This window comes from Stegostoma tigrinum, chromosome 17 (genome assembly GCF_030684315.1).
Source record: "Stegostoma tigrinum isolate sSteTig4 chromosome 17, sSteTig4.hap1, whole genome shotgun sequence".
NCBI lineage: Eukaryota > Metazoa > Chordata > Chondrichthyes > Orectolobiformes > Stegostomatidae > Stegostoma > Stegostoma tigrinum.
In genome coordinates this window covers 10,017,135-10,034,613 of record NC_081370.1, presented here as the reverse complement: position 1 = coordinate 10,034,613, position 17,479 = coordinate 10,017,135, and the positions used below count along the sequence as shown (strand labels likewise).

General features: G+C 41.6%; 1 protein-coding gene across 1 annotated transcript in view; it reads right to left on the bottom strand.

Moving 5' to 3' along the window:
* Nucleotides 1-792: 792 nt before the first annotated feature.
* LOC125459470 (mucin-6-like) overlaps nt 793-17,479 on the bottom strand; it is a 224,983-nt gene continuing 208,296 nt past the window's right edge. Inside the window, exons 31-34 of the mRNA XM_048545971.2 lie at nt 15,907-16,063; nt 11,731-11,871; nt 2,274-2,336; nt 793-1,435 (exon numbers count right to left, since the gene is read on the bottom strand). Coding sequence (XP_048401928.2) covers nt 1,416-1,435; nt 2,274-2,336; nt 11,731-11,871; nt 15,907-16,063 — 381 coding nt within the window. The 3' untranslated portion in view covers nt 793-1,415. The remainder of the gene's footprint in view (nt 1,436-2,273; nt 2,337-11,730; nt 11,872-15,906; nt 16,064-17,479) is intronic.

Here is a 17,479-nt window from a genome sequence, read left to right as displayed (position 1 = left end):
CTAACCAGACTACCATGAGTAACCTTGTTGAACGCCTTACTGAAGTCCATACAGATCACATCCACTGCTCTGCCCTCATCAATCCTCGTTGTTACTGCTTCAAAAACTTCAATCAAGTTCATGAGACATGATTTCTCATGCACAAAGCCATGTTGACTATCCATATTAAGTCCCCACCTTCCAAATACATGTAAATCCCTGTCCCTCAGGATTCCCTCTAACAACTTGCCCACTATTGATAAAAACTGAAAGAACTATGGATGATGTAAATCAAGAACAAAAACAGAAGTTGCTGGAACAGTTTAGCAGGTCTGGCAGCATCTGTGAAGAAAAAAATCAGCGTGAACATTTCGGGTCTGGTGACCCTTCCTCAGAACACAGTTCCAGACCTGAAACGTTGACTCTGATTTTTTCCTTCACAGATGTTGCCAGACCAGCTATGCTTTTTCAGCAACTTCTGTTTTTGCCCATCAATGATATCAGGCTCACCGGTCTAAGTTCCCTGGCTTTTCCTTATCACCTTTATTAAATAATAACATCACATTAGCTAATCTCCAGTCTTCTGGCACCTTGCCTGTAGTTATTGATGATACAAATATCTCAATAAGGGTCCCAGCAATGACTTCCCTAGGTTCCCACAGAGTTCTAGAATACGAAACAAAAACCGAAGAAACAGTGGATACTGTAAATCAGAAGTTGCTGGAAAAGCTCAGCAGGTGTAGGGAGTGCTACATAGTTTACTGTTCACCAGCTCCCTGGTTCTGACACTGGGCTTATGTATGGAATGTGATATGATGGAAAGCACAGGAGGCAGATGTTTCAGAGGCAAAGAAACAGATTTTATTGAACAAGCAAATTGAATATATTTACAGAAAATAAGAAAGTGAATATCAAAAAAAACACCTGTCTTTGACTGAGACCTGTCTCCCAGTTAACTTGACCCCAGTTATGCCTTGCAGCCAAGTGGTTCAGCAGATAAATAGATACAGTGGGTGGCTGTTGCTTATGCTAACATGGGGGAGCAAGTGAGAAAGAGTACCTGCTGACCTGGAGTCCCTCTCCACTTCCCTTCCTGAGGGGTGCCCTACATTGTTAGCCCTCCTGAACCCCATCTTCCCCTATCTAAGGCAAGCCAAGCTGAGTTAGAGTCGCAACGACCTTAGGCTCACCCCTGGTGTGAAAACGCTATTTTGATCGGCTCTTGTCCGTAGTCTCTTGCTGTAGCTGGGAGTCTGCGAAGGGCTAAAAATAAAGGTTACTACAATCCAGTGGTGTCTGCTGAAGCAGTTAGACACATGGGACCAGACCAGTGGTACCTTGGGTTTTCTTTTATGTCTGGTGGTCCTTGTGAGCAGGTTGTTGTCGTGGATGGTGGTAGGTGTTGCTGGCTTTGTCCCAGTCAGTGTCTTGTGTCTCTAGATGCCTTTTGTTGCCTCTGGACATGGAGTAGAAGTTTGTGGTTAGCTGCTGGTATTCAGTGGTTGTGAGGCTGCTTTCCTTCGTGAGCGGGGCCTGCTTCTCGCTCGGACTCTCAAACTCTCATCGCGGAGCCCACCTCAGAGCGCACACTGTGTTGGAATTCGGGCACGTTGCTGGTATCAAAGTGTTGGTATCAGACAGCTGGTATCACTCTCTCTTTCTCTCCCTTCTCTATCGTGCTGGGCTGAGGGGTCTCCAGTTATACCCAACTGCAGGCCCCCTTATCTCCCACCAAATCTGTTAATCCTCTAGTGGTCCCCAGCATTACAGATACCAGTCTTCAGCCAATTCGATTTATTTCCCCATAATATCAAGAAACGGTTGGAGACACTGGATACTGCAAAGGTTACAAGACCTGACAACATTCCGGCAATAGTACTGAAGACTTGTGCTCCAGAACTTTTGAAAGCAGAGAGTGGGAGTAAACAATAGTTATTCAAGGTGGCAGGAGGTGGGAAGTCAGGAGGAACACAGCAGGCCAGGCAGCATCAGAGGAGCAGGAAAGCTGATGTTTTGGGTCGGGACGCTTCTTCAGATATTCATTTTGTAAAATCCACTCTTTTTCAACAGGAAAAGTTAATCATGATCAGGATCCTAATCCTCACCAATTTATGTTTACTCACCTAGAACAGCTGAGATCACTGTAGCACACTTAAACCACCAGAACTGGATTGGATTTAGCTGATCAGATTTTGACCTTCCTAATCTGCATCATTCAGACACACACAGTTTAAATATACTCACTGACTGAACTAGCATATTAGAATACTTTAATATAAATTACAATTACTTACCACAGGATACACATGATTGCAAGTTGACATCATAATACTCATTCGTTGCACATCTGTAGCAACCTATTAATGTAAAGATTCAATACAACCTGAGGCACAGAGTACTGAGAAATATTTACCAGTTTAAATATACAATATAATAGATAAAATTATCTGTTCACACAGATATAAATGCACCACGATTTAAACTTTTTCCTGGCATCATCAATTCATTAATTTCTATTCTGACATGAACTCTTTATAACCCAAGCAAAGAGTTGACTGTATCTTACTTATTACTGAAATCTGGAGGTTCAACATAATGTGCTAAAACTGCTCTGTTAAATACCCACAAATAGTGGAGGAAACCTAGTTGAAGGGGACAAATAAGCTTTTCTATAGAAAGGGAAGAATTTAAGATTATTTCTTGAGTTTTAAATATAATGATGGTACAATATGCTGGTCAGGTATCAGAAGTTATCAAAGACAAATTTGTAAAAGAACCACAACCATGTTCACCAGCAGCAAGATACAAAAAATGTACAGTTGAACAGTAGTTAGGAACCTGAAGTCAAGATTATTGATGTGTATGTTAATGGTCAGACCTGTAATCAAGCAAGGATATTATCAAAAAAAAAGAAAAAGCAGACTTGTAATTCTACCAGTAATGGTTTTATGACATTATCATGTTAAGATCATTCAGATCTGTAATGATGTTATTAGATTCCCTACACTGTGGAAACAGGCCCTTTGGCCCAACAAGTCCACACCGTCCCGTGAAGCATCCCACCTAGACCCATTCCCCTATAACCCACACACCCCTGAACACCACGGGCAATTTAGCACGGCCAATCCACCTAGCCTGCATATCTTTGGACTGAGGGAGGAAACTGGAGCACCCGGAGGAAACCCGGGTTTTCGGGGAGAATGTGCAAAGTCCACACAGACAGTCGCCTGAGGCTGGAATCAAACCTGGGTCCCTGGTGCTGTGAGGCTACAGTGCTAACCACTGAGCCACCATGCTGCCCCACCGCCCCAAATGATATGTTATGATATTATCACACTTAGAACACTTATCTTATAATATGCAACGGTATTATTACATTCAGATTTGAAATGACTGCACAGAGGCTGGCATCCCGTCACCAAGTCACCCTTTATTTACACAGGGAAAGTCGCTGACTCTGGCACTGCCTCATCAGAGTCACTATCTGGAGTATCAGAATCTCTGACTCTCCACTTTTTATCTGTTAGCCAAGGCTCTCTCACTGGACCAGATTAACAGCCCCAATAAGGGAGCTCATATTCTATGAGGTCCAGCTGGCTGACCTCTTTACAATCACTACAGGAAACCTCCACGTCTACAGTGGTGTGATATTAGTGCATTAAAAACATATAGATCAATACCAGACCCTGAATTTCTGTAGTATCTTTGATATAATAAAAAGTCCCAAGATGTTCCATGGGAGTTTGTTGCAAATTTATGCCAGAATCCAGAATCGGAGGAGTGTAAAGATTCTGAAAGCTTGTTAACTCTGATAACTCATCTAACCATAAGTCCAGAGGAAGATTTGAAAACAAAGATAAGAAATTGAATATTGTCAGCTGGAAACAATATCTTTTATCATTCTTTTGTGGTATATGGGCACTACTGGCAAGGTCAACATTTGTTTTCCATCCCTAACTGCCCTTAAACTTAATGGATTACAAGATCATTTCAGAAGGCAGTTCAGAATCAACCAGTTGCTGTGGTCTGGTGTCACACATCAGCTAAAGTCAACACAGTACGGAGCTGAAGGAACACAGCAGGACAGGTAGCATCACAGGATCAAGAAAGTTGACTCTGACTCCAGCATCTGCAGTTCTTGCTATCTCACCCGTAAGTCACACTAGTTAAAACAAGGGTTTGGTTTGACAATGATTGACAACAGTTTCACGTTTACCACTACTGACATCAGTTTTGCATTCCATACTTACACATTATCTCAGCAAACTGTTCAGAAATGCTACCAGATACCTTTTGAACTCAGGCCTCCTGACTCAGAGGCAGGGACATTACTGATTTACCATAAATGTCCTCTCAACTCTATATTCATTAATGGAACTTAAATTCCACCAGCGATCATATTGGGATTTGAATCCATTTTTCACGAAGTTTTGGACTGGGGTTTTGGAGTGCTGGCTCAATGACATTACCATTACATACTGTCTCCTCCAAATAGGTCTACAGGTACAAAGATAATGGGTGAACAAGACTTGGTGTAAGTCAGGCAGTTGTGCTTTGAATGTATGCAAGTTTACGTGAGATGGTAGATGGGAGGCTACAACTGATGGCACTCGTATAGATATGCCAAGTTGTGTCAAAGGAATTAGAATCAAAGAGACATGGAGTAATACAGCATAGAAACAGGCCCTTCAGCCCAAACTGGTCTATGTTTATCATGGTGCCGACTCAGCTAGTTCCAACTGCCCGTATTTGGCCCATATCCCTCTAAATCCTTCCCTTCTATGTACCTATCCAAATGTTTTTTAAATGTTCCTACTGGACCTGCCTCACTCACTTTCTCTGGCAGCCCATTCTATAGATGCAACACTCTCTGCACAAAGAGGTTACCCCTGAGCTCCTTCTTTCCCCTTAAGCCTATGCCCTCTAGTTCTCAATTACCCATCCTCTGGATAAAGACAAAATGTAATCATCCTATCTTTGCGCCTCATGATTTTATACACCTCAATAAGGTCACCCCTCAATCTCCTACGTTCCAAGGAATAAAATCCTATGCTGCCAACTTCTCGCTATAACTCAGGCCTACTGACCTTGGCAACATCCCCGTAAATGTACTTTGCACAATTTCCAGTTTCACTATGTCTTTCCTAGAACAGAATGACCAAACCATGTGCATAATACTTCAACTGCAGCTCCACTAACAATTTATACAACTGTAACATAACGTCCCAACTCCTATACTCAATGCCTCGACCAATTAAGGCCAGCATGCCAAATGCCTGCTTCACCACCCTGTCTATCTGTGATGCCACTTTCAATGAACTACGTACTTGTACTCATAGGTCCCTCTCTTCCACAATACTCCTCAGGACCTCACCACTATCTGTAGAAGTCTTAACGCAGTGTGACTTTCTAAAGAGCAACACCTCACACTTATCTGTATTGAACTGCATTTGCCAATCCTCAGTCCACTTCCGCATCTGATCAAGATCCCTCTGTAATTTTTGATAACATTCCTCTCTGTCAACAATACCTTCTAATTTTATATCATTCGCAACTTACTAATCATGCCTTATACATTCACATCCAGATCATTTATGTAATTAATAAATAACGAAAGTCCGGGCACCAAAGTTTGTGGCACACCACCACTAGTCACAGGCTTCCAGTCTAAGAAACAACCTTCAACCATCACCCTCTGCTTCTTACCATCCAGCCAGTTTTGAATCCAATTAGCTAGCTCTCCCTGGATTCCATGTGACCTAACCTTCATGACTAGCCTGCTGTGCAGGACCTTGTCAAAGACCTTACCAAAATCCATACAGACAAAATCCACCACCCTGCCCTATCTATTCGCTTGGCTACCTCTTCGAAAAACTTGGAATGATTTGTCAAACATGACTTCCCATGCACAAATCCATGCTGACTATCCCCAATCAGACATTGACTATCCAAATGTTGGTTGATCCTGTCTCCTCTCAACCTATCTTCTCCTCTATCCATCTTCTATCCGCCGACCCCTCTCTCCCTATTTATTTCAGAACCCCCTTCCCCTCCCTCACTTCTGAAGAAGGTTCTAGGCCCAAAACGTCAGCCTTCCTGCTCCTCTGATGCTGCTTGGCCAGCGTGTTCGTCCAGCACTGCACCTTCTTGTCCTCTCTGATAACTTGCCTACCGTGATGTCAGGCTCACTGGCCTGTAGTTCCTTGGCTTGTCTTTGCTACCTTTCCTATACAATGGAACGACTTTCGCCACCCTCCAGTCTTCCTGAACTTCACCAGTAGGTAAAGATGAAGCAAAAATCTCCACAAGAGCTTCTGCAATTTCTTCCCTAACCTCTCTCAACATCCGAGGATGAACTTTGTCAGGCCCAGGTGATATATCTACATCAATGTGATCTAAAGCTGCAAACACCTCCTCTCTGGAGATATATATGCAATCTAAAACATCTCCATTTGTTTCCCTTATTTCCCAGTGTTTATTAAACACTGAAGAGAAAAATTCATTAAAAATCTCCCCCATTTCATATGATTTCACACATAAATAACCATGCTGATTGTTATCAGGACTTATTCTCCCCCTAGCCACCCTTTTACTCTTAATATAGCTATAGAGCCTGTTGGGATTATCTTTAACCTTATCTGTCAAATCCATCTCATACCCTCTTTTTGATCTTCTGATTTCCCTCTTATTCTATAGAAAACCCTGGTTCGGCCACATCTGGAGTATTGTGTCCACTTCTGGTCGCCTCATTACAGGAAAGGTGTGGAAGCGTTGGAAAAGGTGCAGAGGAGATTTACTGGATGTTGCCTGGAATGGAAGGAAGATCTTGGGAGGAAAGGTTGAGACAGCTGGGGCTTTTCTCTTTAGAACGACAAAGGATGTGAGGTGATTTGATAGAGCTGTGCAAAATGATCAGAGGTATCGACAGAGTAGACAGCCAGAGACTTTTTCCTAGCGTGGAGGTAGCTATTATGAGGGCGCATAGTTTTAAAGTGAGTGGAGGTAGATATAGGGAAGACGTCTGAGGTAGGTTCTTTATTTAGACCGTGGTAGGGGCGTAGAATGCATTGCCGGAGAGAGTGGTGGAGTCGGCCCCATTAGGGGCATTTAAGTGGCTATTAGATAGGCATATGGATGATAGTATAAGGTAGGGGTAAAGGGGTTAGATAGACCTTAGGACTAGGTAAAGGTTCGGCACAACATCATGGGTCGTTGCGCCTGAGCTGTGCTGTACTGTTTTATGTTCTAAGTATGCTCTTACGCTTTGATGACATTTTCAGCAGCAGATGAGCTGAGGCCAGAGCAGAGTTAAACAACAATACAGAGCTGAGAGTAGTCAGCCAATGGAGTGAAATTGATATATGGTTGAAGGTTTTTCTTGGGATCAGATCTGGCTCTGAGCTTGTGGCTGCTCTAGTTCAGCTGCAGGCAATTGCCAAAGAGAGAGATGGAATCAGTTGCTAAGGAATGAGGTTTGTGGTGAGGACTGAAAGTCATGGTTTGGTAGTCCTGGAGAAAGTTTCTGCTCTTTCTGTGCTAGATATTGAACAATAGTCTGATAAGTCTGATAAGCCGTGTATCATCAGTGCACCTGTGGACACTGAAGCTGTGTTTTATGGATGATGTCACCTCTGGGCAGCAAACCAATGATAAGTCGGAAGAATCAATGTAATACCCTTGATGTGACATCAGAGGTAAAAAGGTGCAAGAGTAGAAGCAGAAACCATAGGAGTTGGTTCTTTGGGTTGTGCGAGTAGATTGCATGGAATGTGATGAGTGATGTTTGTCATACTTTGGAGATGGTGGCGAATTACAAGCAGAGAATAGTGTGATCAATTATGTCAAAGCACAACAAAACAGAAATTGCTGGATAAACTCAGCAGGTGTGGCATCATCTGTAGAGAGAAAGCACAATTAGAATTTTGGGTCCAGCCTAATTGTGCTTTCTCTCTACAGATGTTGCCACACCTGCTGAGTTTATCCAGCAATTTAGATTAGATTAGATTAGATTCCCTACAGTGTGGAACAGGCCCTTCAGCCCAACAAGTCCACACCGCCCCTTGGAGCATCCCACCCAGACCCCCTATAACCCACACACCCCTGAACACTAAGGGAAATTTAGCATGGCCGATCCACCTAGGCTGCACATCTTTGGACTGTGGGAGGAATTTCTGCTTTCCTTTCTTATTTCCAGCACCCACAGTTCTCTGGCTTTTTTGTTTAATGTTGAAGTCAAGAGACTGAACAGTTCACTATAGTCACTCAGGCCATTTAATGATTTTCTGATATTTTCACATTTAAACCTCACGGACATTAACAGCATAGCAGTAGGTTATTTAGCCCGTGGTTGCAGTGTTGGTCAATAAAGATCTAACTACACTAATCTCACTTTCCAGTTCTTGGCCCAGAGTGCTAGAGGCTATGTGGACGCAATGCAAGTACATATGTTAAGAATTGCTTTACTGTTACGAGAGTTTTTGACTCAACCACCCTTTCAAGCAGTGAGTTCCAGATTCTGGGTGAAAAACATTTATCTTAATTACCCTCAACTTTCTATTTCTTACCTTAAAAATCTGTGTCTCCTGGTTATGGGAAAACAACATGCAAACGGAATGGATTAATATCATAGTAAGAACACTTGAGCCTTGCAATGACATTCTCAAATGCAGGCCCGTTCAATCTTGTAATAGTACAATGATATTGGGCTGAAACTCTGGCCTGGATTTCTGCCATGTCACAAGTGATCACTATGGCCAAAATGGTGGTAGAGGCAGAAATACAAATTGACCTAATTTCAGTGACCTGGACGTGTAGCACATGAAGTTCAAAGATTTGACGTGCTAAGAGCAGGACTGACTTCATGGAATTGTTTGGATAGCCAGGGCATGCTTTAGAGGTAAGGTACCTCTTTAGAAGTTGTCCTAGATCACCTCAATCCCCTTTCGGGTGATGGTGGGGGCAGGAGTGGAATTGTGCCGTAGGAAGGCAATGTGCCTTTTGGGATGACTAAATGCAGAAAAATGTACATAAAATTATTGAAAGTCTAAATCTTAGAGGAACTGTCAAAAGTGTTAAGAAAATCTGTAAAAAGGAGCAGTGTATTTAAATATCCCATCCTTTAAATACCTTGAAAAATAATATGATTGGGGTGTTCAGAAATTCATGGCTTAAGTGTGAAGGCTTCCATGTCTTGATTTGTGCTGGATGACTGATTTCACAACATCCCATTGCATAGCGGGGTGTCTGCGATTCTACTATTGTAGGTAACTACAGGCTCTTTGAAAGCATGGCATGAATTCCAAAAACTTCTTTATGTAAGGGTTTATGTGATAGGGTGAGGTTTTTTTTTGTTGTTACAAGGCATTATGTAGTTGAATAAATGTATTTTTTTAAAAACTGATTTATAGAGTCATAGAGCCATACAGCACAGAAACAGACCCTTTGGTCTAACCAGTCTGTACTGAGCATAATCCCACACTAAACTAGTCTCACCTGCATGTTCCTAGCCCATATCCCTCCAACCTTTCCTATACATGTACCCATCCAAAATCTTTTAAACATTGTAATTATATCCACATCCACTACTTTGTTAAGTTCATTCCACATGCGAGCTACCCTCTTGTGTGAAAAGTTTGCCTTTCATGTCTTTTTTTAAATCTCTCTCCTCTCACCTTAAAATATGGCCCCTAATCTTGAAATCCCTGATCCTAGGGAAAAGACAACCACCAGTAACTTTATCTATATCTTTCATTATTTTATAAACTTCTATCAGCTTGCCTTACAACCTCCTGCACTCCAGTGAAAACAGGCCCATCTATCCAGCCTTTCATTATAACTCATATCTTCTATACTTGGCAGCATCCAGGTAAAACTCTTCTGAACCCTCTCCAGCTTAATAATACCTTTCCTATAACTGAGTGATCAGAACAGGACACAGTATTCCAGAAGTGGCCTCACTAATGTCTTGTATAACCTCAATATGACATCCCAACTTCGAAACTCAAAGGACTTAGCAATGAAGGTAAGCATGCTAAACGCCTTTTTAACTATGGTAGACAAACCTGTCTACTATGGCACCAATTTTGGCATCATCGCAAACTTACTAACCATGCCTTCTATATTCTCATCCAAATCGTTTATACAAATGATAAACAAAAGAGGACATAGAACCGATCCCTCCGGAACACTGCTGATGACAGACCTCCAGTCCGAAAAGAAACCCTCCACCATCACTTTGTCTTCTGCCATAATATAGACTGAAATACATATTTAGAATCTTATTTTAGTTAATTGCTCTATGAATTATGAGGTCTGCCAGTGTTGTGTGTTTTCATGGTAAGTATAAGGGCTTTGGGTGGTGTGTTGGAGTGCATGGTATGAATTGGCACTAAGCTGGCATGTGACTATAAAGGGCCATGGGGGTTGGGTACAGGTTCACAAATTGTTTTGTAAGGTATGAGGGGCCATGGGAGTGTGCACAGTGTGAGGCTCCATGGAGAAATTGCAGAGAATGAGGGGTGCAAATGGCTGGCGGCAGTGTACTATTTTATGTTTTATTGTTTTTTCTGTAACTTCAATGCAGTCGAATGCACGGAGGGGGGGCTTCTGCCCAACCTATCTCTGTACTTGGACATCCTTCATTCTTGTTTTGAGTTTGGCACCACTGACTCCCAGGGATTTCCACGAATCCAGAAGGAAGATTCCAAATGGCAAGCCACCTATTTTCTGAGTTGCGTTTATGAAAACAGCAAATGTCCTAATTCTGCAACTTGACCCAGGAGCAGAAATCGTAACTTCTGATTTGTAATAACGTGTGCTAATAACATTAGGAACACTCAGGCCTTGGATTAATACTGTGATATCACACTAAAAACAGACTGACCTATGGTGGTGCTCGGATATTAGAAAAGTAACACTTAGATCTGCAATGGTACTGTGATATTATCACGCTAGAAATACTCAGTCATGAGATTAGGTTGTAATGTTATTACAATCAACATAGGCCTTATAAACCAGTGCCAAAGCAGAGTTGTTGAATTAATTAGGTGTAGAGTTGGATGAACACAACAGGCCAAGTAGCATTAGAGGAGCAGGAATGCTGAAGTTTCAGGCCTAGAACCTTCTTCAGAAATGAATTTCTGAAGAAGGTTCTAGGCCCGAAACATCAGCCTCCTTCCTACTCCTCTAATGCTAATAACAACAGAAATGAATTTCTGAAGAAGGGTCTAGGCCCGAAACGTCAGCCTTCCTGCTTCTCTGATGCTGCTTGGCCTGCTGCGTTCATCCAGCTCTACACCTTGTTATCTCAGATTCTCCACATCTGCAGCTCCTACTATTGTTGAATTAATTCATTTTTTTATCATTCATTCTTGGAACAAAACATTATTTGCAATACCAGTAGTTATTGCCCATCCTTGTTACTCTTGAAATTGAGATGTTTATAGGGCCATTTCAGCCAAACAAGGGCCATAAAATCCTTTCCTAGAGGCCTTTATTGATCAAGTTGTGTTATTATATCGTACCAGGTCATATCTTGATCACGATTAGTAACATTTGCATTTCATTTCAGAAATTTTTAATCAAAATGTACAGACAGATTATGATACATCTGGAGCAGGTGGGACTTGAGCCTGGAACTTCTGCTCCAGAATTGGAACATTACCACTGTGCCACAAGACCATTTCATTTCAGTTCTAATCGACAAAATATAAATTACCCCAGTTGGACCTCCAGCTAATCATCCCCACTCACCTTCCATATTATTCACTGGAAAGGCCCACAGGTTATCAGGACATGAACAAGGTTGATAATGACTTGGATAATCGCCACTCTCGGTAAATTCTGACTGATTATTTTTTGGAGGATGGGTGTTGTAGTAGTCACAGTACACAGCTGAAAGAAACAACGGCAGATCAAATATAGAGCGCTTACGTCACAAAATATTAGCATCACTATTTCACATTGTAACTGTCTCTGACAGTGTTTATTCATTGTTATATATACACACAAATATATTTGCATGCAAAGTGCACTGGAGGGTGATTGCATGTCAATTGTATTTCAGTATGGATGTGGTAAAAGTCTAGTGGTTGGTCACAAATATGGGAAGGTGAATTTAATTGGTGGGAAATTCTGAGGGAAGCAGGCAATCAGATCTTAGATGAAGGCTGAAGCAGCGCATCTGTAACCTCTTTTTGTGCATGCTTTCAATCCAATTCAGGTGATAGCATATCCATAGTACATGTTGAAAGAATGCTGTTTCATGAAATGCGAGTGCAGTTCTGATTTCGCAGCAGTTAAACCAGCTGTGGTTGTGGTGGAATTTGGCTGTGTACATATATCATGTGCCATAACATAATATTCCCAGCAAAAAAAAATGGCATGACTAGTTATTGCATCTTACACATAGTGCACTTAATGGTATCCCAACAACAGAACATAAAGGAACCTGTACCAGTAGATTCCAATACGGGGTTACCAGAAAATGCTTGCCATTGCTTCAGTCTAGCCTACCCACCATTTCTTGGTTGGTCTCCTTTATTCCAAAATATTATTGGGCTTAAAATTCCATTGTGCTCCATTATAATTACTTTTGGGATTCTACTGAAGAGTCTCCAATTTACAATGGGAGCTTTATTCACTTTCAAGCTCTGCTTCTAAAGTTATCTTCACCCATTCATAAAATGTGGGCTGCACTGGAATTTATTGCCCATCAAAAATTGCAAATGAGAAAATGGTGGTGAGCTACCTTCTTGAACTATCACAGTTCATGTTCTGTTCATAGATGCAAAGTGTTATATGGGAGGAACAGGAATATATTTCCAAATATGGATGATATCTGGTTTGGAGAATAACCTTCAGGTGACAGTGACACCAAGCTTCTGCTGCACTTGTCATTCAAGGTGGTAGAATGTGCAATTTTAGAAGCTGCTGTCAAAGGAGATTTGGTGAATTGCTGCTGTGGATCTTGTAGATAGCATATACTGCTGTTACTGTGTATTTATGGTGGAAGAAATGAATGTTAAAGGAGGTGGGTGAAGTGTCAATCAGTAAGCTCATATTGTCATGGATGGTGTTGAGCCTACTAAGAGTGCTATTGGAGCTGCATTCATCCATTTGAGTTGTGGCTATTCCATTCCACTCCTGAATTGTCAATTGTAGATGGTGATCAGGATTTGAGGAGTCAGGAAGTGAGTTACTCACCACAGGATTCTTAACCTCTTGTCTGCTCTGGTCACAATATTTATATGGCTGATCCAGGTCCGTTTCTGGTCAATGGTAACTTGTATCATGTTGACAGGGGAGATCGTTCAATTCTCTTTTCTTGGAAATGGTCTTTATCTGTACATGTGTGGCATGAATGTTACTTGCTACTTATTAACCCAAGCCTGGGTATTATTCAGATCTCGATGCATTTTGGATACAGACTGTTTCGGTATCTGAGGAATCATGAAAGGTACTAAACATTATGCAATCATCAGTGAGTGATGGAAAAGCTGAAGACAGTTGAATTTATGCCACCAGCCTGAGCATCTTCCATTGCGATGTCTTGGGATTGAGATGGTTAACCTCCAAGAAGCCAACCGTTTCAGTTATTGCTAGGTATGACTTCAATCAAAAGTGCATTTCTCCTCTAGTTTTCTTCGTCTCCAGTTATGCTGGGGCTCCTTGATTGCATACTTGGTCAAACAATGCCTTGGTGTCAAGGCCAGTCACTGTCAGGTAATATTGGGAGTTCAGTTCTTTTGTCTGTGTTTGGTTCAAAGTTTCACAGAGGTCAAGAGTTGAGCAGCCCCGATGACAGACAAACTAAGTGTCACTGAGAGGGTTTCTGCTGATCAAATGCCAAGTCAGAGTGGCATGTGATTTGGAAGACCACATACAGGTGATGTGGTAATGGGCAGAATTTAATCCCCCAATTCCTTGGGTTGGTTTTGTGGCAGAGGATCTTCAATTCAGGCAAAAGCTCAGCTTGTGGTCACCCTACTACCTTCTTGCCACCAACTTGATCATATCTGTGGACAGAAGGCCTGTGGACGGTCCAACTGCCCTCCACAAATTCAGACCCTTAAATGCAATTACTGGGGCTTTATCCTGCAGCCACTGACAGTTACCAAATGGTGGACAGAGGGCTCACCATGCAGGAAACAAGACAAGCGTACATGTACAAGGTTGTTTGCCAGGTCCTGGAGGAGGACACTCCTAAAAGATATTTTGTGCTTGTTTCTCATTGAAATATATAAGATTCTTAAAGGGCTTGACAAGGTAGAAGATGTTTCCCCTCATCGGAGAGTCTAGGACCATAGGGCAAAGTCTCAGGCAACAAATCAAGACTGAGATAAGGAAAATTTTTTTCTCTCCGAGGGTTGTATTTGGAACTCATATTTGGAACTCCTTGCCGCAGACAGCTACGTATATCTGTGACAGCAGAGTCCTTGTGTATAGTTAGAGTTGAGACGGATAGATTTTTGACTGTGGGGAATCAAGGGTTATGAGGAAAGGGAAAGGAAGTGGATGTGAGAAATGCAGATCGGCCATGATCTTATTGAATGGCAGAGCAAGCTCAAGGGGCTGAATAGCCTTTTCCTGGTCCTATTTCTTACAGTTTTGTGGTGGCACAAGAAAAGCCAACCCCTATTCTAGATGCTGGATCTCCTTCTTCCTTGTGTGCTGAATACCATGAAACTCCTATTACCACTCTCCTGTGGACTGAGATCAAGCAACGTTCCCAGCAGACATTGGTACCACCACCAGTCAACAGAGCTGCTGGCCTCTGATTGGATGGCACAAGTCAGCAGGTAGAATGTTGGTTCTGGAGTGTTTTATCTGGGAACCTGATGCTTGCAATGTAAGGCCTACTGTGGCAAGCTTCCCCTAAAAGAAGTGAGGTGGGTCTCTCGTCATTTCTCCAGCCAGTTAGGAAGCCCTAGTTGCCTCCATTAAACTTACCTCATGTGTCTGGTGCCTTTTATCTTCCAGAGTTCAGGGATTTGGAACATGCAAGCAATTCCGGCAGTGCGTCTTCAAGATGCGACATACAACTGTGATGGTGTGCCAGTTACTGTGATGTAGTGCGCCACAGAGAATAAATGTCTAACTTGGTAGATGTGAGTCAGTCAAGTTGGCTGCTTTGTCCTGGATATTATTGAACTTTTTCAGTGTGCTGAACCTTCACTCATCCAGAAAAATAAGCATATTCCATTACACAGCTGCCTCTGCCTTGTAGGTCGTAGACATGTATTGTGGAAATTTGCTAGGCTATACAGACTGTAATTGTTATTGTAGTCACAGTATTCATCTGACTAATTCAGTAAGGTTGATGGTGAATACTCGGTGATGGTGCTATAATTTATTATGATTTGGTTCTCTTTTGTTGAAGATGATCATTGCTTGATATGTATGTTTTGGATGTTCTTTGCACTTGTCAGCTGAAGTTTGAATGTTGTTCAGGTCTTGTTGCATACAGCATTGATTATTTCATTGTTTTGGGAGTAATGAATGATACTGAACCACAGAATATAAGGAAATTCACTGACAATACAGCTAAAAATTGTTCACTGACATGAAGATCAAAAGAAAATGAGCACTTGCGCAGCACATGTCAATAAATACAGTGAAATTTATCTGTAAAACCACATACAACAGTCATCATCAGTGTTGGCTTCCCCCAAAATAAACTATACTGAATGAATAACACATTTGTGAGATTATAGCTAAAAATTTGAACTTACAAAGATTAACTGTAAAAGAAACTGAATAATGGAAATTTCTGTGTAAATCAATTCATAGCTTCGGTGGATTCTGGTGCAAAAATGGATATTATGCAAATTTTCTTCCAAGGATTCAGAATTGTTAAGAAATTACTCATTTTAAAAAATGCACTGTTAGTACACTCCCATCAAAATCTTCCATAATTCAATAACTTACCACAGAAATCAAGGCTTCTCCAGTTGATACAGATTCCAGCATCTAAGCAGGCTTTAGCATAGACAGCAACAGCACCACATAGACAGTCACAGTCTCCAAAAATGTCACAACCGCATGTAGTTTGTACACAGCTTTCATAATACGGTACTCGATAAACCTGTCAAAGAAGAATTTGTAGATGATTATCAAACAGCATTTTACATAAAGACGATATATAGTATGTTAGGGCAGAACTTGTAAACTCAACAGGCTAAATGACCTACTCTTATTGCTATGAAAATTAGCTGTAATGTTTTCTTCACTACAACAATTATAATTCTCACTCAAGGTGCTGTCTTTCCTTTAAATCTGATATTACCCTCGTCCTCAGAAGACAAACCCTGGACCTATCATCCTTGCAAGCTATTATCCAATCTCCAAACCCCCTTTTCCTTAATTAAGGCCTTAAACGTGTTGTTACTTCCCAATTCCATTCCCATCCTCCACACATGATGTGGAGGTGCCAGTGTTGGACTGGGGTGGACAAAGTCACATGATGCCAGGTCATAGTCCAACACATTTGTTTTAAATTAAAGGTTTTCGGAGGGCAGCCCCTTCGTCAAGTGAATTCCACTGACTAAGGGGCCGTGCTCCGCAAGCTGGTGATTTCAAATAAACCTGTTGGACTACAACCTGGTATCGTGTGACTTCTGACTTTATCCTCTGCGCATTCATGGTTTGAATCCTTTCAATCAGGTGTTCACTCCTCCCACATTACTAACACACTCTTATCAACTGCACAAATGACATCCAAGGTGTCTGTTCATTGAGATGATCAATGTTCATGCTACACTGGCTCCACCCATTCCACTAATGTCCCCCACACAGCCTCTGGCTGAAGTCAAGGAATTCTAGTCTAATGTTTAGGTAGAACAAATATATCTATAGCAGCTTCCTTAGTTTCCAGTAATTTTGCCTGACCAAATGTAGTCGTAATTACTACTATTATGTAATAAATCTGCTTGTTACCAAAGAATGGTACACTTCCATGGATACTCCACATTGTTGCACTTTCTACCATTAAAAAAACAGTATAGTGGTTAGCACTGCTGCCTCACAGCGCCAGAGACATGGATTCAATATTTTCAATTGATAATGGATGCACAACTTACACATGCAATTTGAGGCAGATGTTAGAAACACTCTTGATGAGGTGGAAGCAAATTGGGAATTCATAATGTCAGTTGTGCAAAGAAAGTAAGCATCAGTACTGGATTGTGCAAATTGAAATAGGCTATGTGCATACAGTTTTCAGGGTATCAGAATTCAAGGAGGAGAACAAAACACTTTAAAAGATGCTAAAGAAGAGATCTGGACCAGAACACCAGAAGGTCCTCACACAGGCCTCTCTGCTGGTGGAAATCTCATGGGATGGTATGCTATGGGATACTGGACGAGAAAGACACATATTGGGAATATGTCTGTGCCATTGTGGCTGTAAATACATGGAAGGGACTTTTTAAATTGCAGTATGGAAGGACATTTGGAAATGTAAAAAAAAACCATGAAAAGGCCATGAATGAGCAGTGCACAA